This window comes from Protomyctophum parallelum (assembly GCF_964188405.1).
Source record: "Protomyctophum parallelum genome assembly, chromosome: 6".
Classification (NCBI taxonomy): domain Eukaryota; kingdom Metazoa; phylum Chordata; class Actinopteri; order Myctophiformes; family Myctophidae; genus Protomyctophum; species Protomyctophum parallelum.
The window spans coordinates 4,568,052-4,594,286 of NC_139701.1; the positions used below are offsets into that span (position 1 = coordinate 4,568,052).

General features: G+C 42.9%; 1 protein-coding gene across 3 annotated transcripts in view; it reads left to right on the top strand.

Moving 5' to 3' along the window:
• Window positions 1-26,235, top strand: part of negr1 (neuronal growth regulator 1) — a 343,508-nt gene that overhangs the window by 245,708 nt on the left and 71,565 nt on the right. For all 3 annotated transcript variants that reach the window (XM_083766947.1, XM_083766946.1, XM_083766945.1), the window contains exon 6: window positions 5,444-5,592. In XM_083766947.1, coding sequence (XP_083623073.1) covers window positions 5,444-5,592 — 149 coding nt within the window. The remainder of the gene's footprint in view (window positions 1-5,443; window positions 5,593-26,235) is intronic.

Sequence of the window (26,235 nt, forward strand, 5' to 3'; positions counted from 1 at the left end):
GTGAAGCACAATTGGGGGATAGTGATTTATATAACGATGCCTGCTCAGCCGCGGTGGAGCAGCGGTGAACAATGTGTGCCATCATGTGGTCGTGCCGTTCGAACACATCACCCCCCCCGGGTCATTCCTCTGTCTCCTCACAGTCCTTCAAAGCGTCTCTCCGAGACAGACACGTCATACGGGGGATAAATGGATCTATTGAAGAGAGGGTGATGAAGTACCATGCAGCGCCGTAGGATGATAAACATCTACACGCTCCTTGACTTGTGCGTGCCATCCCCTCCTCCATACAGTTATTTTTTTAACCTTTGTTTTGTCCGTGGAAAGTTGACAAAGTTGGAGATAGTCCACACCTGGGAACTGTCAGGCACGCCTAAAGGCTTCTATAGTGCTGTTGGCCAACAGTGAACGGCTCTGCTGGGGGAATTTGGGGGATGTGGTGTGGTTAAGCGTCTTGCCCAAGGGCATGTCAGCAGTTTATTAAGGGAGAGGGGAGAGTGTTTGCTTTTTACTTTATCCAGGCTGTCTGGGATTTAAAAAAATATATATTTGCAGTGTTGGCGGGTCCTTAATAAAAAGCCCTAAATGATTAAAAAGAAAGAAAAGAAAAACACTGTAAAAGTACTCAGTTGTATTTAAAAAGGGAACTGTATAACTGTATATATTATCAGTGAACAGTCTAGTACACCTTGAGGCTGCTTCTTATGGCGGGGAATCAGAGACGGCTGTGGATTTATCGGGGAGTGCATACTTTGGAGTTTTAACATATCCCAAGATTCCCAACCCAAAACTTCACATGCAGCTCCGCGACTACGGTGGAGTCATGGATATATCCTGCTCTGTCTGACCTCCAGAGAACCATCAGAAACCATCAGACTACGGTGGATTCATTCATGGATATATCCTGCTCTGTCTGACCTCCAGAGAACCATCAGAAACCATCAGACTACGGTGGATTCATGGATATATCCTGCTCTGTCTGACCTCCAGAGAACCATCAGAAACCATCAGAAACCATTAGACTACGGTGGAGTCATGGATATATCCTGCTCTGTCTGACCTCCAGAGAACCATCAGAAAGTCCAAGTGGAAATAATACAAGGATAGAGTGGAAGCCGTTTTAAAAGTAACACGGCAGGGGTTACTCTGGTCTACAGACACTGCCACACACTTCAGAGGGAAAACCTGCTGTGTAGTACTACCTCCCTCTCCCTCCCTCTCAATACCTTCATCGCTTTGTCTGAGCTAAACAGCCCCTAACCACTGACCAGCCATGCAGAGAGAGAGCCTAGCCTGAGGAGGCCATTCCACTAAATATCTCAGTGGCTGATGTAAGTATAGAAGGGCAGACAGAGGCTGAACTGCTGGAGATGGGTCTCTCGTGGGGCACGGCGCAACTGGTTGCCAAAGACTGTGATAGGTGGAGGAACATTATCGACGCCTTAATTATGCCCCATTGGGGGGCACAAAGAGCATTAACCCATTCTGACCGGGCACCCATTTTGGTGTCGGCATCATGTCATGCTTTAGCTATTGAAAAATAGCAGATCTACAAGCTCATATCGCGCCACCGAGTGGCGCGATACGAGCTTGTAGGTCTGCTATTTTTTGAAAAAAATCGAAGAACGACTGACATTTTTTAGAATCTGATCTCAGGTCAGAATGGGTTCATCAGACCAGTGTGTGTCCAGTGGAAACCTCGTTATGAATCTGATCTCAGGTCAGAATGGGTTAAGTAAGTAAGTGATGTAAGCAGTGCCTTCAAGGAGGTGAACAAGACTGATGGGTGACGGTGTCCTGCAGCCGTGTCCTCAGAGCGGGTTTTTGCCGATACTTCTCCCTCTCTCTCGGGCTGCTGTTTCTGCGCTTCATGATGTCCACCATTGAGCCCGTCCCCAAGCAACCCCAAAGTAACATATCAGATTGATTGGAGTAATAATAATAATGAATTGCATTTTTATAGTGCTTTTCCAAAGTGCTCAAAGCGCTTTACAATTAAGGTTCATTCATTCGCACAGTGGGAGGTGAAGCGGTGAACAGTCGCCGCCATGCAGCGTCCTCACAATTCAAACACTAATGGTAGCAAAGCTCACACCGACCGACTCATTGGAGGCAACGTACCCGAGACCCAAGGATCCTTGGACGACCTGCTCTACCTCCTGAGCCACAGCCGCCCCAATAGAGTATTTTTTTTTTTTTTTTTAGATATTTTTTTGCGGCTTACGCCTTTTATTAATTTTTGAAGGGACAGACAGTAGGCTGACAGGAAACAGGAGAGAGATGGGGGGATGACATGCAGTAAAGGCCGTGTCGGGTCCGGGGGTCGAACCCGCGGCACACCGCGACTGGATTACCAATCCGGTGCCCAGACCGTTACGCTACGGCCTGGGCCCCCAATAGAGTATTTAGCAGAGTAAATACTTTATTACAAGTAAAACTGTGGTCGGCTGCGTACAGTATGTACTGTAGGCCTGTTACTGTTACATTAGCCTGGGGTCCACCTAATGCTTTCTATGGCATATAGGCAGCTCCCGGCAGGATCCGCCGGGAGAATCTACACGCAGCTGCTGGACATGACTAACTAGAAAAAGTGCCCTTCTGGGCACAGGTCTCCACCAGGATAGGAATGTAGGACATTGCAGCTTGCCTTCATCTGGTGGTTGGATAAAAGGGCAACAAAAGTAAACTAGGGAGTTGGCATACAAAGTTATCCACAGATCCGTGCAGTTAGAGGTAAAACACTTTTCGGCCAGTTATAGCGCCACCATGAGGCTGAGTTGAAATTGTTCATGTGGCATTTCTTCCTGGGCCTAGTGGGAATGTGGGTGCACAATTTCACGGAAATCACGCGATGTGTTCATGATTTGCAGCATTTTGTTTGAAACTGAGCACTCCTGTGAACTTTGGACAATCTTAACCAATCAGGATGGAGTCTGAGAAATCTGAAAGACGTTGAATGGCTCTAGAGAGACTGTGTACCAATTTGCGTGATGTTTGGACAAAATCTGTAGGTGTACTGTGCAAAAACTTGTTTTGCACAAAGCGGCCTCCTGGTGGCGCTATCACAGGCCGTTCTGGAAAGTTTGGGGCAGAGGTTCATCGTTGGCATCCAGGGAGTGTGTGTGCAAAATATGGCATCGACCGGGTTAACGGTGGCCGAGATTAGCTGCTCACGGACACACACACACACACACACACACACACACGGACGGACGGACGGACGGACGGAGTGCAAAACATACTCTCCCCCCATGCCTTCGGCCTGGCGGAGACAATTCATTAGAGCGACAGAGAGAGAGAGAGAGGAGTGTGTGTAGTGTGCGTGTGCGCGTCAATTTAACAAAAGGTGCAGACGATCAGAAATCAGCAGAGAGTGGTCGACGTTTGCACTACTCTATGCCGAATTGAAGTGGACTCTGCCCCAGACGTCTGGGTTTCCGAGGCTACTGTTACTATACTACTCCCCTCTACTGGAAAGCAGAGTGGAGCCCACATCTTCCTCGGACTACACTTCTTCTCCGAAGGGTGAGATCCCCCCCCCCCCCCCCCCCCCCCCCCATGGTGCAGCCATGGCTAAACGGATCATCAAAGCCCACAATCTGTCCACACTGCAGCCGACTGCCATGAGGCAGGTGATACCGCCGTATCACATCACCAACCGACCAACGAACAGACTAAGAGCCGGTTTCCACAGCCAGGAGGACCACCGGGCTGCTGAGCGGGCGCTGAGCCGTGTCATGACTGATGATCACTTCATAATACAGTATATCTGACTATACTGTAGACTAGAGATATTATGCTCACCCTTTCCCATACTAGCCCATTCTGACCTGAGATCAGATTCTAAAAATGTCTATTACATCCTGACAGTTTCATTATTAACCCATTCTGACCTGAGATCAGATTCTAAAAGTGTCTTCGATTTTTCCAAAATAGCAGACCTACAAGCTCGTATCGCGCCACTCGGTGGCGCGATATGAGCTTGTAGATCTGCTATTTTTTCAATAGCTAAAGCATAACATGATGCCAACACCAAAATGGGTGCCTGGTCAGAATGGGCTAGACATGCATATTTGATATGTGTTATTTGATATCTTTATTTGCACTATAGAGAGACCGAGGAACTGTGTCTTTATTACATACACTAGTGCTTCATGTGTGTCTTCATGTAAATTTAATATTGGATGTTCTTATTTAAATGTCACTCCAGTATACGTCGGTATAGATAGAGCGTCGTAGTCCCGACGAAGCCTGCAGGCCCAGGAAATTAATCGCAATGCATTTTTCAAAACCTATTTATTTAAAGACCTTTTTAAGCATCGTACGAAGCCAACTCTTGTCGTGACAAATCATGACAACACACACAATATAATGTGACCAAACAAATGATTACAAAGAAGAAAAACAACAAAAAAAAAGTGTTAAAACCTGCCGTTTTTTTTCTACTTTCTAATTCTGTGTTTGGCCCGAAAAATTGTGTTTGTTGTCTTGATTTGTCATGACAAGAGCTGGCTTTGTCTGCGACGCTCTATACAGTAGCTTGCACTAAAACGATTTTCACCCACTCTTTTACGCCCTTTATCGTCACTCGTGATGTACAGTAGTCTCTCAAGACAGACTGTTGACTGACACGTCAAATTTAAGGAAAAGAGGCCGCTGTTTTTCCTTAATGTTTTGACGACGGGTTCTCAGATTGCTCGTGGTGTGACAATAAAGGGAATTTGAAGTTGAATATGGTGCGACCTACTTTCCCTATCTCGCTGTTACGGAAACGCGCTGCACGATACACAAGCGTGTATTTAGCTATTGAAAAATAGCAGATCTACAAGCTCATAGCGCGCCACTTGGTGGCGCGCTATGAGCTTGTAGATCTGCTATTTTAGAAAAATCGTGAAAATGTGGCACAAATCTTGAAGTTGAATATGGTGCGACCTACTTTCCCTATCTCGCTGTTACGGAAACGCGCTGCACGATACACAAGCGTGTATTTAGCTATTGAAAAATAGCAGATCTACAAGCTCATAGCGCACCACTTGGTGGCGCGCTATGAGCTTGTAGATCTGCTATTTTAGAAAAATCGTGAAAATGTGGCACAAATCTTGAAGTTGAATATGGTGCGACCTACTTTCCCTATCTCGCTGTTACGGAAACGCGCTGCACGATACACAAGCGTGTATTTAGCTATAGAAAAATAGCAGATCTACAACGCGCTGCACGATACACAAGCGTGTATTTAGCTATTGAAAAATAGAAGATCCTATACAAGCTCGTAGCGCGCCACCGAGTGGCGCGCTACGAGCTTGTATAGGTCTGCTATTTTATAAAAATCGTGAAAATGTGGCACAAATCTTTGAATATATATTCTTTCTGAAGACTTTGTTTTTTATTTCGACGTCAGGCCTAAATGGGATAATCAATAACTCTTGTTTGGTTCCCTTCTCAGGATCTTGAGGGGTCAAGGCATCGACATAAAGAACCTCAGCACCCGGTCAGTCCTCACAGTGAACAACATGACAGAGGATCGCTATGGCAACTACACGTGCGTCGCCACCAATAAGCTGGGGACAGCCAACGCAAGTGTGCCTCTCATCCGTAAGTCCACATGGATACTGCTCGCACTACTGTACCCTGTACTGTACACTACTGTACTGTACCTTGTCTTGTGTGTTGAACTGAGCTGCTGGGAGTGTTTTGAGAGGGTGTGTGAGTGTGTGGGAGTTTGTCCTTAAGCTTTATGTCTCAGAAGAGCTGTCGCCATTGGTGCAGGCCAGAACTCAAGAACAGAATGTGTGTTACATGCCATCACATTATTCCGTGTGTGTGTGTGTGTGTGTGTGTGTGTGTGTGTGTGTGTGTGTGTGTGTGTGTGTGTGTGTGTGCGCGCGCGTGCACGTGTGCACGCATGTGCTTAACAATGTATATGTACGTGTGCATGTAATTCACATATCTGCCAAAGCAGCAAAAAAAAAGTAGGGCGGAAAAAAAAGGCATTACACCAAAACTTCCAATTTAACACGAGAATAGGAAGGAGAATTCCGTTTGATGTTTGCACTGATGAAAGACGAAAATATGACTCTTGAATTATTCACCAGTTCGTATACCCGCGCGCTGATAACGGTGTCCCTGGTTAGACGAGTGATTCTAAATACAAAAGGTTTTTTCTGTGTGGCTGGCAGTCATCAGAGCAGTTGCGTCCGTGCCACTGCTGTTTGTGCATGCACAAAGAACATCAAAGGCTTGCCGGAGATCCTCCTCCAATGGAGGATCTTAATGTGACACCAGCGCAGCCTCAAAGGCAGCCAGCTCAACACGCAGGCCTCACAACAGACAGCAGCGATGATGGCGCCTTACTGAGCTGTGCTGGATATATACGCTTAGTTCTCCCACGGTCTCTCTTTCACTATCTCTACATACATGTCTAGTGTTCTGTCTCTTTCACTATCTCTACATACATGTCTAATGTTCTCTCTCTCTTTCACTATCTCTACATACATGTCTAATGTTCTCTCTCTTTCACTATCTCTACATACATGTCTAATGTTCTCTCTCTTTCACTATCTCTACATACATGTCTAGTGTTCTCTCTCTGTCACTATCTCTACATACATGTCTAATGTTCTGTCTCTTTCACTATCTCTACATACATGTCTAATGTTCTGTCTCTTTCACTATCTCTACATACATGTCTAATGTTCTGTCTCTTTCACTATCTCTACATACATGTCTAATGTTCTCTCTCTTTCACTATCTCTACATACATGTCTAATGTTCTCTCTCTTTCACTATCTCTACATACATGTCTAATGTTCTCTCTCTTTCACTATCTCTACATACATGTCTAATGTTCTCTCTCTTTCACTATCTCTACATACATGTCTAATGTTCTCTCTCTTTCACTATCTCTACATACATGTCTAATGTTCTGTCTCTTTCACTATCTCTACATACATGTCTAATGTTCTCTCTCTTTCACTATCTCTACATACATGTCTAATGTTCTCTCTCTGTCACTATCTCTACATACATGTCTAATGTTCTCTCTCTTTCACTATCTCTACATACATGTCTAATGTTCTGTCTCTTTCACTATCTCTACATACATGTCTAATGTTCTGTCTCTTTCCTAGTCTCTATACCAACTCTGTTTTACAGTATTTCTCCAACACTTTCTTTTTTCCTCTCTCTCTCTCTCTCTCTCTCTGCCACATGTGTGCACGCACGCGTGCACGCGAGCGCACGCACGCGCACACACACACACACACACACACACACAGACACACAACGTCCCTCATGATTGTTGCTAATGAGAGAGGGGCCAATTCCACCGTTTCCCTTAATGAGAGATGGCAAGTAATGTCCGCAGCAGCTAGTGCACGGAAACCATCGGCCGCAGCCAGATAACAAAACCCAGGGGTTGGAATTCACCACGGATCACTTTGTCCTCCTGTTTCAGAGTCAGTCGATTCGGCTATTGATGAGGAAGATGGGGAGAGGAGAACGGTCATGCATATTTAATAGTCAAATCAAATACATTGGGGAGGATTTGGAGCCTGTGATGAATGTGTGTGTGCCATTTAACAGTTGTCAGGAAATTGTCGGGTATCGCTGCCTATATCTTAGCAATTTTGATAGTTTCATATCAGATAGTGATGATGAGCAAAGATTATACTCAACTGTGGTTATTTCCAGTCTAGAGACTGATTATAATGGGTTTAAATGAGGGTCATATATTCTCTCAAGACCTTGTATTGTTTTATTTGTATTATATAATTTGACTAAGGCACAGTGGAACAGAAAGCCAGAGGAGGATGCCGTATTCAGGACTTAATTTCACTTGTCTCTTGTGAGAATATAATCCTGGATGCACCTTATCCTTTCATTGGTGTAAATCCACTTTGTCCACAGCTTAATTAAACCCCTTTTGGTCTTTTATAGCATTATGTTATACTTTAGCTATTGAAAAATAGCAGATCTACAAGCTCATATCGCGCCACCGAGTGGCGCGCTACGAGCTTGTAGGTCTGCTATTTTTTGAAAAACCGAAGAACGACTGACATTTTTAGAATCTGATCTCAGGTCAGAATGGGTTAATCAGACCAGTGTGTGTCCATGTGGAAACCTCGTATGAATCTGATCTCAGGTCAGAATGGGTTAAACCACATCCCGGGAGGAAAGGGACTGGTATCATCCCGCTGGTGGAATGAACAGCGACTTTGGAAATACTACTCCCAGAGAAAAGCAAACAAATTTACCTGCCTCACAAGTCACTGAGTCAGGCACATCTAAGCTATCTATGGTTGACCTTCAGAATGAAAAGGAGAAAATAGTCTTTGAGTTACTGATTATTATGCTATTCTGAACGGGAACCCATTTTGGTGTTATAGCATCATGTTATGCTTTAGCTATTGAAAAAATAGCAGACCTACAAGCTCATAGCGCGCCACCGAGTGGCGCGCTATGAGCTTGTAGGTCTGCTATTTTTTTTAAATCGAAGAACGACTGGATTTTTTTTAGAATCTGATCTCAGGTCAGAATGGGTTTAATCAGACCAGTGTGTGTCCCAGTGGAAACCTTGTATGAATCTGATCTCAGGTCAGAATGGGTTATGCTATTTTGGGTGTAGTTTATGCAAAGTGTGTTGTTGTCGTCTTCCATCCATCTGTGATTGAAACAGGAAGAGATACTTAATTGCTGTCTTTACTCAAGGCAAATTAATTGCTGGCTTTTCTTGTAACCCAAATAAATATACCTTCCTACACATAATTGTGTGGACTTGAACAGATAGAAAGCCATTACGTGATTACGCAAATAACTTCCTACATACTGTATGCATTTCATGAGATCTTATCTCGTTATATAAACCCATTACGTGAATAACTTCCTATACATAACACTGTATGCATTTCATGAGATCTTGTCTCATTACACATATAACTCCCTACACATACTGTAGGCCTATTATGCATGTCATATAGTACAGTAGTTAAACATAATAACCTCCTAGCACGTCGCACTACATGCATTTCATGAGATATATAATAATAATAATAATAATAATATCTCAAACTTATATAGCGCTTTTCTGAGTACCCAAATACGCTTTACATGGGGGGGGGCTTTACAGAGGTAACAACACAAATAAAAACAACTTTATTAGAAAAAAAACACTAAAAGCTAAAAAATAACATTAAAGGGATTGTGACATTAACAAAAAGGTTTTGGAATTGTTCTTGTTTTTTTTAGGTTTTCTAATCTCAATTGCACCCAAAAAACATGAACTTTTAACATTCAGTAGATTTTCTGTGATCTGGGGTTTTCTGGCTCAAACAGGTGCTCTGATTTGCCGGCAGTAAGTGACATCACTTACTGCAACTCCCATATATGTCAATGGGATTTGCCAGCAGATGTCACTGTTTCACTGTGTTGCCTGTTTTCATTGTAGCTCAAAAGGCCCCAAAAACCCCAAAGAAAACTTCAGACCACAGAAAATCCACTGAATGTTCAAAGTTCAGGTTTTTTGGGTGTAATTGAGGTCATAAAACCTAAAAGAAAAAAGAAAAAGAAAAATAAATGAAAATGAATGTCATAAAACCTTTAAAAGACAGTGAAAGGGTTAGCTGGGGAAGGCAATGTTGAAGAGGTGGGTCTTAAGGGCAGTTTTATATAAGGTTGTTAATATGCATAGTGCACACTGTAGCACCTAATGCACTATTATTGTATTAATTTCATCACATATTTCATCACATATCTGATATTTCATCAGACATACTGTATCAAAAGCTCTTTTACTATGGTAATTATTTGGCAGCCCAATTGCTGAGCGCCAAGCATCAGATTTCCGTAGCATACTGTACCTGGTTTCTGTCTGTCTGTTTGTCTGTCTGTCTGTCTGTCTGTCTGTCTGTCTGTCTGTCTGTCTGTCTGTCTGTCTGTCTGTCTGTCTGTCTGTCTGTCTGTCTGTCTACGTATCTAATGATAGTGAAGGAAGCCAACAAAAGTGGCAAAACGAGATGCGCGCATGGTTGGACACAACGAGTACATCAGATAACAGGAGTATTGCTCAATGGGTGGGGGCCAGGGCCGAATTAGCCAGGGCCCCAATTGGCTCTCAGGGGCCCTTCAGGGAAACGGGACCGTGCTGTATTTGTTTTGAGGCCCTGACAAGGGCTCCTCATGGGGTCCTTCATTGGCAGTTGATTGTGTTCAATTTAGGTCAAAAGATGATTTATAAACGGGAAAAACCCAAAGATTTCGCACGCACGTGTGCTATGGGGGGGGGGGGGGGGGGGGCCCAAAATAATTATCGGACCAATTAAGGGCCCTCGTGGGGGTTAATCCGTCCCTGGGTGGGGCGAGCTTTCCCGACTTGCATCATTCTCGACTTGCATAGCCCGGAGTAGGCTTGTGATAATAATAACATTAATAATAATAATAATAATAATAATAATTTATAAATGAATCATCATCATCCTTCGAGTGCCCTCGAGATCTGCGACACGAGCTGCTTCCACTGGTCTCTAGTCTGTTGCTCATCGCCACACCAAGTTCATTCACCGTCAGTCCTGTGTCCCTACTCAGAACATCTGGAAATGTGAGAGGTCTTGTTCCTCTTGATGGGCAGGGTAATAATAATAATAATAATAAAACTTTATTTGTATAGCACCTTTCATGACATGAAATGCAGCTCAAAGTGCTTTACAGAACAATGGAGAATAAAATAAAAGCAAGGCAACGACATTCAAAAACAAGCAGTAATGCAATACAGTGAGGACATGAATAACAAAAAAACTAAAAACTAAAAACTAAAAGATCAATTAAAAGCAATGTTGTAGAAGTGGGTCTTGAGCCGTGCTTTAAAAATGTCTACAGAGGCTGCCTGACGAAGGTACAGTGGGAGCTTGTTCCATGCCGACGGCCCGTAGAAGCAAAAAGCTGCTTCCCCGTATTTTTTTGTTGCCATTTTTTAGGCAAAGCGAGCAGGCCAGCAGTGGAAGACCTTAGCGGGCGGTTTGGGACATATTTAGGCAGGCAGTCATGTAGGTAGGAAGGTGCGAGACCATTGAGAATCTCCACAGAAGTCTCCACAGAAGAATATCCGATATGACCTGGTCTTTTGCTCTGTGGCAGATTAGCGGAGTCTTCTTTCTTTATATTATAAATGAATAATGTGAGGTTATTAGTCACCCAGAAGTTGGTATACTATTTGTGATGGAGGACAAACCCTTTCAGTATAAACATTCTGACCCGTAAACCCAAAGCCTGTTTTCCTGTTTTCAGAAAACAAACCCAATAAAAACGTAACACTGAAGAACTTCTATTCATACTTCTTGTTTGGTTCATGGGCTAATTGCTTTTGCAGTGCATTGTGCAAAATAATTAATACACCCAACGCCCACTCACCTGAAAATGTATCATATCACAGACGATTTGGAAGACATTTTGTGTTCGCTCTGAAATTACACAACTCCAGGATGTAACTTATATTAATTAAAAAAAGATTAAGAAGGGAGAAACACTGTCCATAAATAACACAGCGAACAGCACATGTTGGGCTGGATAATTGGATGGATAATTTGAGCCTGTGTGTGAATTAAGTGTCATGTATCGTCAGAACAGCTTGTCTGGCACACACGCTTAGTTGTCCCTCTCTGCAAATCCCACCGTAACAAATCATTCTTCTTTTGACTTACTATACTCGTTTGGTATAAATATATACTGTAGGAATAGATAGTAGATGGAGTTGAATTCAGACAAAAGGAAAAAGGGCCATTTACTCCCAATTGGCCAGGGAGTCTTCCACCTTAATTGGCCAAAACTCTTATCCCACGGCCAACCTCAGTTTAGCCCTGCGGGAGATTTTCTACTTTCACATACCCCTCCCTCCCTCCCTCCCTCCACACGCACGCACACACACACACACACACACACACCACACACACACACACACACACACACACACTCACGCGCACACGCAGGCACGCGCAGGCACACACACAGTACACTTTAATTTCCTCCACTTTTCTTTTGCTCTTCCTCGCTCAACAGAGCAAGCCTGTTGGCGGCGGCGGGGAGAAAGAAGATAGAGATACTCCCTCTCAGCCTCCTTCCCCAGGTGGCTCTATAGTCTAGTCGGTTAATGAACGTCGTGTTCGTTTGTCACGCTTATCAATCAGCGCCGCTGTGTACGTAGGTGTCATTCCGACACGTCTCCTCATTTGTTGCTGTTGTTGTTGTGGTCGGCGTTGTTGTTTTTGTTGTTTGTACCTTTAGGCCGTGGTCTGGGTGTGATTGTGTACCTGAGTCATGGAGCAGAGACACAGGAGAATAGGAGGTGGAACGTACAGTAACTTGACTTGTGCTGCAGGCCACACTGCAATTTACTATTTTACAATGTAGGCATTTAGCAGACGCTCTTAATCCAGAGGGACTTACATTAAGCAATAACAAAAATACATCACATATATAAAAAGCAGTTATCATGAAACATGCGTAAGCTAAGAACGTAACAGTGGAGTATCTATGTAAACTATACATACTATACTATATTATATGTATATTACATGTGTACCGGTACTATAAAATGCATAAATGCAATTCTAGTGTTAGCATCATGTTATGCTTTAGCTATTTAAAAATAGCAGATCTACAAGCTCATATCGCGCCACCGAGTGGCGCGATACGAGCTTGTAGGTCTGCTATTTTTGAAAAATCGAAGAGCGACTGACATTTTTAGAATCTGATCTCAGGTCAGAATGGGTTCATCAGACCAGTGTGTGTCCGGCGGAAACCTCGTATGAATCTGATCTCAGGTCAGAATGGGTTAAGTCTACATAAAGTGCTATCTAAGGGGCTAGTGCTACGGGCCATGGTGGAGTCTGAAGAGGTGGGTTTTCAGACTATACGGCGCAAGATTGGGGAGTGAGGCTACCGTTCTGACTGCGATGGGAAGTGCATTCCATAGTTTTGGAGCCAGAAAGGGAGAAGAGTTTGGGACGTGTGGAGCGTTGTTGTCCCGGCGTTCTTAGTGAAGGTACTTCCAGCTTCCCTGCCTTGGCTGATCTGAGCGCGCGGGAGGGTTTGTAGGGTACAATCATACTGCCAACTAGCCATAAAGGAGCAACCCCCATATTTAGAGTGCAATGACCACTGAAGGCATTAAAGGCATAAAACATCATTTGCACAAACCGACCATTGCCACGGTTATACCAGTGCTCTTTTTATGCTCAACTTATTTTTATAATAGCCTTTACTATTTCATGCTCTGAATGTCTCAATGATACAGTACACCCATTTACTGTATAGGTGCAACGATCAACAGCCTTCCATGCACAATACATAACAACAGGCACAATAAAAGCACACCACATACAGATGTAAGAAATTGTCTCTGTTTTCCACTCCTCCATTTTCAGTATATAATTTTTCAGCTTTTTCCTTTTTCATTTTCCTTGACTTTGCACTTTTTCTCTGTCTTTCCCTCAACAAATCAATTTTAATTATCTTTTTCTATTCGGCCATTTTTCGTTTGTTTTTGCTGACAAACCAGTTTCACAACTTTGAAAACCCTTTGAACCATAGAAGCTAAACGTTTTTTTTTACCAATCATGTAGTGAAAGAACGAGGTATTTCTTGACCAGTTGTTTCAACCACAAGAAAGAGCTGAACCAACATTAAACCCCACGCTTTCCACACATTACCCGTTACATAATTAATTATATTAGCCAGTCTATATTATGAGTTTGAGTTGACTGGATATAATAGGGTTAAATTACCCTTGCGTGTCATAATATATAATGGGCTGCAGGCCACATCAGTCACCGGGCAGGTCAGGCCGTCGTCGTGCGATTGACCTCTTATATGCAGTGATGTTATATTGGTTTTCAGCATGGGGGGTTGTGCTGTGCGGTCACTTATATGCAGTGATGTTATATTGGTGTTCAGCATGGGGGGTTGTGCTGTGGGGTCACTTATATGCAGTGATGTTATATTGGTTTTCAGCATGGGGGGTTGTGCTGTGGGGTCACTTATATGCAGTGATGTTATATTGGTTTTCAGCATGGGGGGTTGTGCTGTGCGGTCACTTATATGCAGTGATGTTATATTGGTGTTCAGCATGGGGGGTTGTGCTGTGCGGTCACTTATATGCAGTGATGTTATATTGGTTTTCAGCATGGGGGGTTGTGCTGTGCGGTCACTTATATGCAGTGATGTTATATTGGTTTTCAGCATGGGGGGGGGGTTGTGCTGTGCGGTCACTTATATGCAGTGATGTTATATTGGTGTTCAGCATGGGGGGTTGTGCTGTGCGGTCACTTATATGCAGTGATGTTATATTGGTGTTCAGCATGGGGGGTTGTGCTGTGCGGTCACTTATATGCAGTGATGTTATATTGGTTTTCAGCATGGGGGGGTTGTGCTGTGCGGTCACTTATGCACAGCGAGCCCCATTTGACAGTCTATTGCTATTCTGTAGTCTGAGTCTGTCATACAACCAGGTGGCTCCTGACAATATTAAGCTGCGTTCTGGATTTGCTTCAATCCCCCCTTATCCCATTTTGGGTTTGGAACCCCTTTTGGTGTTATAGCATAGCATTATGTTATGCTTTAGCTATTGAAAAATAGCAGACCTACAAGCTCGTAGCGCGCCACCGAGTGGCGCGCTACGAGCTTGTAGGTCTGCTATTTTTTGAAAAATCGAAGAACGACTGACATAGAGACATAGCTTTTTCCAGAAAACTGTCAGGATGTAGAAGACATTTTTTAGAATCTGATCTCAGGTCAGAATGGTAAACTGTCAGGATGTAGAAGACATTTTTAGAATCTGATCTCAGGTCAGAATAGAATGGCTTATAGACACCATGCAGCTGGTTAGAAAGAGGAGGATGTCGCTGTATGTATTTTGGTTCACATCACAGCTTCCTCAATTCATATCGACGTTAGCATTGCTATGTTTTAACCCATTCTGAATGGTCGGGCACCCATTTTGGTGTCGGCATCATGTTATGCTTTAGCTATTGAAAAATAGCAGATCTACAAGCTCATATCGCGCCACCGAGTGGCGCGATACGAGCTTGTAGGTCTGCTATTTTTGAAAAATCAAAGAGCGACTGACATTTCTAGAATCTGATCTCAGGTCAGAATGGGTTAATCAGACCAGTGTGTGTCCAGTGGAAACCTCGTATGAATCTGATCTCAGGTCAGAATGGGTTAAATAATGACAAGCCAATATGACCGGGTATAGCAGAAACACAGTGAGGGAGAGAAGAAAACCATTGGCATCGTGTTATTTTCCAAAGATATTAAATGAAAGTAAACGTTCTCCGAATATCTTGCTGCCACCCTATGGTTTGCGTCAGCAAGCTCATTAGCATTTTACACTTCCACTAAGGTGAGGAAATGTTGCTGTCTGTGTGGCTGAGTGGTCATTCCACAGCCCTGCGGGAAGCAGCCTCCACCCCTTCCCCTCCACCCCCCAAACACGTACACACACACACACACACACACACACACACACACACACACACACACACACACACACACACACACACACAACACACGCATGTCTGGATGATGGGCAAGAAGGAATAACAAATGATTCGACTCACAAATGAATGAAACACCTGCTGTTGCATCATTATAAATGAAGGGACAAAAGGTTAAAATGATCAAATATATACAGTATACAGTACAGGTTCACTATACTACGAGGCTGTTGGTGTTGTTGATGGCCCGATGGTGACACATCCAGGTGGTCAAACTGCTCATTCTGTTAAGGTAGCGGATAGGCTAATGTATGCGTCGACACTTGGCCAACCCCACGAGACCCTGGGTCAGTTCGCGGCAACGGGAAACCTATTCCACATTCGTAACGTGGCCAAAAAACGACTGGACAAGCAAAAAACTATTAGCATTTTGGACTTTGGACATGCAGGTGTACAGTAGGCCTACAACTATAAATTATTGCTTGTACAAGTGCAACTATTGCAGTTAAAGGTATATTCAGTGATTTCACTCAAAAAACCTTAGGTTTCTTTTTTGGCTGTGGGACCTAAGCCTTTCATCCAATCAGGATAGAGAGCCAAAAACGAAACCTAAGGTTTTTTGACCCCCCCCCAGGGGTTAACTTGGGACAGGGAGGAACTCCTTATATGTGACCAGTGCCAGTAATTTGAACCACAACTCGGCAATAGCATATAGCAATAGAATCTAAAAATAGATTCTTTATTTTTTTTGGTGGTTTTCGTTTTTAGCCACATAAAAACAGTTGGAATGTTAAAGAATGTTTTTATTCCATCAGAAAGTCATTTAAGTGTCATTAAGTCATTGTAATTGCGTAAACAAGTCACTATGTTTAATGTTTAAACCATTGAGTTAAGCAATGCTAACCAATGCTAATCAGAAAATCAGCTTTACCTTCAAAGTATGCAAATTCCGCTAAAATTCCGCTTTTTGTACACAATCGTTTTTGAAGATAATACTAGTCTTTCACTAACTGGCTAACAGAAATAGCAGAGAAAGAAGTATTAACAGTCGTATTTTGTAAAAAGTGTGCTTATTTTCGGTCCTCCTAAAGCTAATCCATGCTAATGTTTTAGCTAGGGGCACTGGTCATCACAACAATGGAACATGGCTTCTTATTTCCAATAGCAGAGAAGAAGAAGAAGAAGACTCTAGCATGTATTGTAAACATTGTAACATTATGTCACCATAACGTGGTTCTTATTAGTTACTTTGGAATGTACCTGCCATGAAAATTAAGGTCATAATAATGCAGATCACATCGATATGTAATATAACGCGATAATGTACTTGTTTTAGCTACAGGATTGACGATTGATATCAATATATAATGCTAAATGTAGCTAACGGCAATTTTTTTGCAGGGTTGCCAGGTTCTGCGAGAGAAACAAGCAACCCGTATATGAAAACAAGCCCAAAATAAGCAAAAATAGCCGATCTACAAGCATATAACAAAACCAATCTTGTCCCTGGCATACATTATTTTCAGATGGGGGTTCTGCAGACAAATAATAATAATAACAGGCTAATATAGCTATCTTATTTGTACTCATCTGGACCATTTACATAAGCCTAATTTTCTGCCACTGTTTTTTGCCCTTTTTTCATAGTACAAAATGGCAAATAAATGCAGTAGCCTATTTAAAAAAGGAGAGATAATAGGCAAACTATCAATTATAACAACATTCTCTAATTGTGAAGACTTATTGGTACAGTAGGCCTATGCATTCTTTTTCTTTAGAAACATGGCCAACTAATTATAATAAGCAGACATGGCAACACTGCTGGTTGGCTAATGGAGGAATGAAGGGAAAACAGCGCCCCCTAAAGTGACAGATCACTGCTGTTTATCTTTGAAGGGGGAATTCTCCAATTTGACATTTCTGGTTCAACAAGTTTCAAATGGTCATATCTTCTTCATTTCCCCCCCAATTTCAATGAGCAATGCATCATATGAAAGGTTACAGTGTGCAGTTTCATAATATGTAAAGAACTGAAAAATGACCATGGCCCCCTTGTGTATCAAACTACTGGCACTGGTCACATATGGTCAGCACACTCTATAGTAGGGAGGATTATCACAACAAAACAAAAAAATAAGTGATATTTGAATTAAGTGAAATCACTGAATATACCTTTAATTGCAATGACTAAGATATAGTTTAACCCATTCTGACCTGAGATCAGATTCTAAAAATGTATATTACATCCTGACAGTTTCATTATTAACCCATTCTGACCTGAGATCAGATTCTAAAAGTGTCTTCGATTTTTCAAAAATAGCAGACCTACAAGCTCGTATATGAGCTTGTAGATCTGCTATTTTTCAATAGCTAAAGCATAACATGATGCCAACACCAAAATGGGTGCCCGGTCAGAATTGGTTAAAAACTAAATGTGGGAATAATATATGATATCCTTCCATTTCCCTCGCCGTAGCGCACATCACGATTCATGTTATCCACCAACAGTCAACAATCCTTTCCTTCTGTCTTTCATCAGCAAAGAAAAAAGCATATTGTTGTTGCCAATCTCATACTTTGAATAGTTCAGAAACATGACGTGCTTTATGTCACAGGTTTATCATAAACGCACTACTGTGCTGTACTGTAACATCAGTGGTTCCCAGAGTCAGCTAAATGATGGTTTGGAACCAAATGGACCCTTATGGGTCTGTAACTCAGAGAGTGTACAAATGGAACCAAATGGACCCTTATGGGTCTGTAACTCAGAGAGTGTACAAATGGAACCAAACGGACCCTTATGGGTCTGTAACTCTGAGAGTGTACAAATGGAACCAAATGGACCCTTATGGGTCTGTAACTCTGAGAGTGTACAAATGGAACCAAATGGACCCTTATGGGTCTGTAACTCAGAGAGTGTACAAATGGAACCAAATGGACCCTTATGGGTCTGTAACTCTGAGAGTGTACAAATGGAACCAAATGGACCCTTATGGGTCTGTAACTCTGAGAGTGTACAAATGGAACCAAATGGACCCTCATGGGTCTGTAACTCAGAGAGTGTACAAATGGAACCAAATGGACCCTTATGGGTCTGTAACTCTGAGAGTGTACAAATGGAACCAAATGGACCCTCATGGGTCTGTAACTCAGAGAGTGTACAAATGGAACCAAATGGACCCTTATGGGTCTGTAACTCAGAGAGTGTACAAATGGAACCAAACGGACCCTTATGGGTCTGTAACTCTGAGAGTGTACAAATGGAACCAAATGGACCCTTATGGGTCTGTAACTCTGAGAGTGTACAAATGGAACCAAATGGACCCTTATGGGTCTGTAACTCAGAGAGTGTACAAATGGAACCAAATGGACCCTTATGGGTCTGTAACTCTGAGAGTGTACAAATGGAACCAAATGGACCCTTATGGGTCTGTAACTCTGAGAGTGTACAAATGGAACCAAATGGACCCTTATGGGTCTGTAACTCAGAGAGTGTACAAATGGAACCAAATGGACCCTTATGGGTCTGTAACTCTGAGAGTGTACAAATGGAACCAAATGGACCCTTATGGGTCTGTAACTCAGAGAGTGTACAAATGGAACCAAACGGACCCTTATGGGTCTGTAACTCAGAGAGTGTACAAATGGAACCAAATGGACCCTTATGGGTCTGTAACTCTGAGAGTGTACAAATGGAACCAAATGGACCCTTATGGGTCTGTAACTCTGAGAGTGTACAAATGGAACCAAATGGACCCTTATGGGTCTGTAACTCAGAGAGTGTACAAATGGAACCAAATGGACCCTTATGGGTCTGTAACTCTGAGAGTGTACAAATGGAACCAAATGGACCCTTATGGGTCTGTAACTCTGAGAGTGTACAAATGGAACCAAATGGACCCTTATGGGTCTGTAACTCTGAGAGTGTACAAATGGAACCAAATGGACCCTTATGGGTCTGTAACTCAGAGAGTGTACAAATGGAACCAAATGGACCCTTATGGGTCTGTAACTCAGAGAGTGTACAAATGGAACCAAATGGACCCTTATGGGTCTGTAACTCAGAATGTACAAATGGAACCAAATGGACCCTTATGGGTCTGTAACTCAGAGAGTGTACAAATGGAACCAAATGGACCCTTATGGGTCTGTAACTCAGAGAGTGTACAAATGGAACCAAATGGACCCTCATGGGTCTGTAACTCAGAGAGTGTACAAATGGAACCAAATGGACCCTTATGGGTCTGTAACTCTGAGAGTGTACAAATGGAACCAAATGGACCCTTATGGGTCTGTAACTCAGAGAGTGTACAAATGGAACCAAATGGACCCTTATGGGTCTGTAACTCTGAGAGTGTACAAATGGAACCAAATGGACCCTTATGGGTCTGTAACTCAGAGAGTGTACAAATGGAACCAAATGGACCCTTATGGGTCTGTAACTCAGAGAGTGTACAAATGGAACCAAATGGACCCTTATGGGTCTGTAACTCAGAATGTACAAATGGAACCAAATGGACCCTTATGGGTCTGTAACTCAGAGAGTGTACAAATGGAACCAAATGGGACCCTTATGGGTCTGTAACTCAGAGAGTGTACAAATGGAACCAAATGGACCCTCATGGGTCTGTAACTCAGAGAGTGTACAAATGGAACCAAATGGACCCTTATGGGTCTGTAACTCTGAGAGTGTACAAATGGAACCAAATGGACCCTTATGGGTCTGTAACTCAGAGAGTGTACAAATGGAACCAAATGGACCCTTATGGGTCTGAAACTCAGAGAGTGTACAAATGGAACCAAATGGACCCTAACGGAGTCTGTGTCTCATAGGAGGGCTGTGGGAAGTTTAGAAACCGTCTTCCAGTGACATCATCATTAGGCAGATCCTTTTTTAAACAAGATTTTTTTTTTACAAAATGTTTAGATTTTCATTATCGTGAGAACGATGGCTTCCATTTTCGCATTGCAACTTTTTAGGGCTAGAAGCCTGCAGTTTCTATTAGCTTGTATTCCCCATCGATGATGTCACTGGAAGACGGTTTCTGAACCGCCCACAGCCCTCCTATGAGACACAGACCGAGTTGAAAGAAATTGCGCCATTTTATCATGATTATTAGTGAGGACCTATTATATGAAGATAGTTGAAAAGTGGTGAAGTGGTCCTTTAAATTAACATAGATTTTACAATATAAATTGGGGGTCCCAGAGATAGAAATGCCATTAAATGGGGCTCCATAGACTAATGTATGTCAAACTGGGGGTCCTTGAAATTAAACTGGTTGAGAACATAGAGTTATATATCTATAGAGAAGACACCCGAGTTCTCCTCCCATCCACTTGCATTGAGTTGCTCAAAAGCGCATGAGGCGGATTCACTCCTCCTTCCTGGTAGGAACAGAGTGCATTCTGGACGGATTGCAATGGTGACTGGCCCCAAACACATGAACGCGCTGCCGTTGAACGCGCACGAGCGTCGTCCGTCGTGAACGTGTACAATGTTAGTCACGGACAGCGCGTTCATGTGTTTGGGGCCAGGCTGCAATACCTTCATTCGGCCACTATGTCCATTTCGCCTCAAGATTTCCTCTGGGTGCCTTCTCTATTCATATATATACTCTAAGGTGAGAATCACTGCTAGAGCCGTAAGAATCTTCTCTTACGGGGGTGTTCCTGGCATGTCTTTCAAATGGGGGGTCCGCGGGACAATTAGTGTCAATGTGGGGGAGGGTCCTGTCTGGGAAGCACTGCTGTACATCACATGATGGCTTGCACTGTTGAGTGCAATAGACGTTCCATCCCGCCTGTGCCTGTGAGGGAGATTGCATGTCAAAAGCCATCAGTTTCTGAGAACTCACGAAATAACCCATTCTGAACGGGCACCCATTTTGGTGTCGGCATCATGTTATGCTTTAGCTATTTAAAATAGCAGATCTACAAGCTCGTATCGCGCCAACCGAGTGGCGCGATACGAGCTTGTAGGTCTGCTATTTTGAAAAATCGAAGAGCGACTGACATTTTTAGAATCTGATCTCAGGTCAGAATGGGTTCATCAGACCAGTGTGTGTCCGGCGGAAACCTCGTATGAATCTGATCTCAGGTCAGAATGGGATAAATGACTTGCTGTCGACTTCATGTTCAGTATTAATCAGACGGCGTTCTTCAGAGACAAAGGGTGGAGGGAGGGATGGCGGTCACCATAAAGCTCCTGCCCCAGAAGTACTTACAGGGAAACAATGGTGGTGTGATGGAAAAAAAACTTAATCACGTTGGATCTCGGGGTTCCACATGAGAACGGTGTTGATCTCGGACGGACATCATGTCGAAACAGGCTGTGGCATCAGTCGTCCATGCTGTGTCTATGACGTACTGTATGACTCCAATGTTTGAGCCAGATCCGAGCCTCCATTGACTTCCATTATAGGATTACAGTTAAGTATTTCAAAAACTATAAAACATATGTGACATATTGTGGAGTTAAAGGAGAATTCCATACTAAAAGGCTTTCTACCTTTCTTTGTAGTTGTTACGTCCCACCAAAGAGGTCCAGGTGTTTTTTTGTGCAAAAGCTCCTTATTGCTATTTCCCTACCAAAAGCCCTCAATGAATTGCATTGCATTGAATGGGAATTGAATGGGGCTATGGGGTGTTGTGCTAATTCACTTATTTCCATCGAAAGAAGTAGTAAAGTGTGCCGCTTGGGATATTATTTACATTATGAAGAGAGGATATATACAAAGAAATTATAATTTTGAGCGATGGAAATAAGCAAATTAGCATAACACCCCATAGCCCCATTCAATTCCCATTCAATTCAATGCAATTCATGTAGGGCTTATGGTAGGGGAAATAGCCAATAAGGAGCTTTTGCACAAAATAACACCTGGACCTCTTTGGTGGGGATGTAACAACTACAAAGAAAGGTAAGAAGCCTTTTAGTATGGAATTCTCCTTTAATTCCTTGATCTTTTGGTTTGCTGCTGATACTACTAGGTCCAGTGGCAAGATTATCTCCGGACACATGCACACAGAACAGCTACGTATAGCTATAGTCTCCCACAGAGCCACACAATAAAAATAAATTGCACTTTGCTATAGCGATGCACCAAGGAAAAGGGCATATCCCTGAACGAAAGTAAACACATTCCTACATGTTTTCCTCCCGTTCCAATCGCATGATGAAATCAAATGAAAGCCCATGTGCCATTGTTGCCAAGCACAATGCTAGACCCATTTAAAGGCAGCACAGTTGTTGAACAGTTGGTATATGGTACTTTTTAAAGTATTCTAAAGCGTGGGGTGGACAATGGTTGCACCTTTCCGCATTTGACCTGCAAATGGAATAGCGATTCTGAGTGGCCGTGTAACTGGATTAAAACAAAGCGGGCTTCAGAGTGCTTCTGCGTGGCCTAGATACAGTTCCCCACAGCGTCTGCACTGAGGCACTGAAAGAGTGAATCTTTTTTAATGCACCGTGGATGAAAGCATAGTGTGAACTATATAACAATGGCTGCCACCGTTTCCCCTGTGACCTGGAGCAGGTGGAACACACCTTGAGAGTATGAAATGTCTGTCTGTCTGTCACTTGTATGCACAAACTCTGCGATGTCTTGTGTGAATCTGTGAATGTTTCATTTGGCTCTACAATGTATATCTACAAATATACATATAATCTGCATGGATTTGTAGATCTTTCCTTTAGTATAATTGTCAGAATACATTATTGATCGTCTGTGACTGTGAGGACGGGCCTAGAATTGGGCCTGTTTGGGTTATACCCTCTCTCCGTATGACATTGAAATGTGCACACTTCAAAAAAGTGAAAAGGGTTTGTGTTTCATTTGTTGCAGACATACCGAGCTATAATACTCTGATGCAGTGGACTGGAACAGTTCTGTATAGGACACAATTATTCCATCTCCCAAATGCCACCCCTGGCTTAGCCCAAAACGAGTTCAAAAAGGTAATCTTTGGGATTGGGACTTACTTTCCTCAGCTGAAAGATCAAAAGACAGACTGGGAGTTATTTGACGTATATTTTCTATCAACTTAAAGAGAGAAGAGAACGGACGACGGTGCAGGCAAATGAACGTTTTCCAAGTCCTTTTTATTGCAGAGTGTAGAGTACAAAAAAACAGCATCGCACAGCCATGAGGCTGGAGCCCCATGGACAAGCTCCTTCAGCCTGCCGGCTTCCAGAGGACTAACACACACTAGATACATTTCAATAGGCTCTTATACAGGTCAGAACAAAGAGATCAAAGGGAAAATGGCAAAAGGTGGTTCCCTAACCCCCACTGTCCCAAATGGTCTAAGTGGTCACTCATGTCCAAATAAGGTAGCCCAGTGCTTCTATCAGCAGCTAATCTATTTAGCATACCTATTTACCATAGAGTGCCAGCTGTGAATGGTGACTATATGCGTCTGTCCTGTTGTCTCTCCCCCATGCATGAGGCAAGAGAGAGAGAGAGAGACCAGGGTAACACTTTGGGTTTAGACATGGTTATTTAAGCTATTATAATTGTGAATTGTAGTTCCATATACATCATATTTTATTTATTTTTTATAATTCTTTTCCTTTTTTTTTTTTTTACTACCATCACCCTCAGAGTCAGTGGAAGGAAAAAAAAGAAATTAACACAAAAAGGAGCACAGTGCTATAATCTATTAAAGGTGGTGGGGAACCAAATTAAACTAATGATATGCTGTGATTAAGGAGGAGCGGCCACACTAGGCATGGAGGAAATTATGGGTGTTGATTGAGCCTGGTGTGATCTCTCCCCATCACAGTGAGAGAGGCGGTCGTTCATTTAAGCATCGACGGATTGGAGCACGATGAGGTTTCAGTCGGACAACTCACCAATAGATTTAACCAATTTGTATTATAAAATGAGAATACAATAAGTGTGCATATGATATTTATCTTGGCGTTCCGCTCGGCACGATTAAACACCATCATAAAACATTAAGAGCAGGGAGATAGATATAATACAATAAAATAAACATAAATAACAGAGCCCACCGGTGGTGCTGGGGTGGTGGTGGGAGCAAACATCACATAACAGCAACCAAGGACTGGCTAAAGAGGACAAGACGCGAAGACCGTACGGCGACGCCATGTTGCTCCATGGAAGGAAAGAAACATGCGCAGTTGCAGACCAAGGAGCTGAACGCGGAAGTGTCGGCTGCATAAAGCCCACTGCGCATGTTTCTCTCCTTCCAGGAGCAACATGGCGTCGCCCGTACGGTCTTCGCGTCTCGTCCTCTTTAGACAGTCCTTGACAGCAACCAGGAACCATAAGCAGAGGAAGCAGGAAGAGCATGCAGTCTAGTGAGCTTAAGTAGCCCGCCCAATTGGTCAGCTGACTGCCACATCAGCGAATGACATGTGGGTCTTGCACACACTGAATGCACCCACATAGTAATGCAGCATATTATACCACAGGTCGTTTCGAGGAAGCATTCTGATTGGTTGAAACAGCCTTCTAGCCGTGGGTTAAACCAGCACCGTTCACCACCTAATCAAAACAAAGAATTCAGCTGCTCTGTTCTCCCAGAGCGCTAGCAAACTCGGTGGCTAGGCTATAGCTAGTTTTTCGGGATATTCTTTTCAGCGATTTTCTTAGTTTTAAGGGTGACTGTTGCCACTTCAGTGATTCTTGCGGAACTCGACTTCGTCTCGTTCCTGACCGCATCACTGTCGTAGCAATAATCACGTTAACCCACACCCCTTGAGTGTAATATTACTTAATGAACCACTTGAGTATATGAATGCGCCCTTTGAGCACAGCATGAAACCCCTCGAGTATATCTGACTGAACTAACTCCGCAAGCTAAGTATTTTATTTTATCATTTACTGAGAGATGACCCAATATATTCATTATATTATTATTCATTATATGCGTATCATTAGGATTGTATTGATGTCGATCCATTCCAGGTAGGCTATACTGCTTATCAATACTGGTATCGATATTCTTATAATTTGGCTACTACTCCTCACTATAATGGGGAGGGGGCTTAACAGTTTATTTTATCATTATTTTAGCGGACAGACGGACAGATGGTTGTTTTAGATGCTGCTACAATATTACTAACACATTAGATGACATGTCCTAATAAAATGTACTTTCAGAAATTCAGATACCATACTTAACATGCTCATTATTGCACTCCCACTATGATTCCTGACCGATTTGTTTAATATACCTAAACCAATTCAAGTCAAATGTTGACTTACTGTAGTGAGTGACAGCCCTGTGGCATTTTGTCATCCTTTTCCTGTGCAATGCATTTTGTATCATGTATCGTGATGACGGACTTGGTTTGACTGGTAATGTTACCCATTTGGACCTGAATGTTACCCGTTTTTGTGCCTGAATGAAAAATGTCGAAAACCTGATGCTGTAATAATAGTCTCCCTAACCAATAGATGTGTTTAATCCAATGATGAGTGTTATGTTGAGTCATGAGGGATGAGGTCGAGATGATACTGTAATTTTTTTAGGAGGCAGTTTTGTTGTGAATTCCCCTAACAGCCACAATTTACTGTGTCAAACACTACACTGCTTCAGATTGATGGCATGTTGTGTGTTGTGTTCACGAGGTTGCTGGTATTATTGCCCCCGTTATTGAGCAGTGGTTGTATTGCATGAATTGCATTTCGTCGTGTTTTTTCACCCACTTTTCACCTGCACTTGTTGTGAGCGTTTTCGACCCTGTCTGACATGTGCCTGCATGGAAAGCAAACAG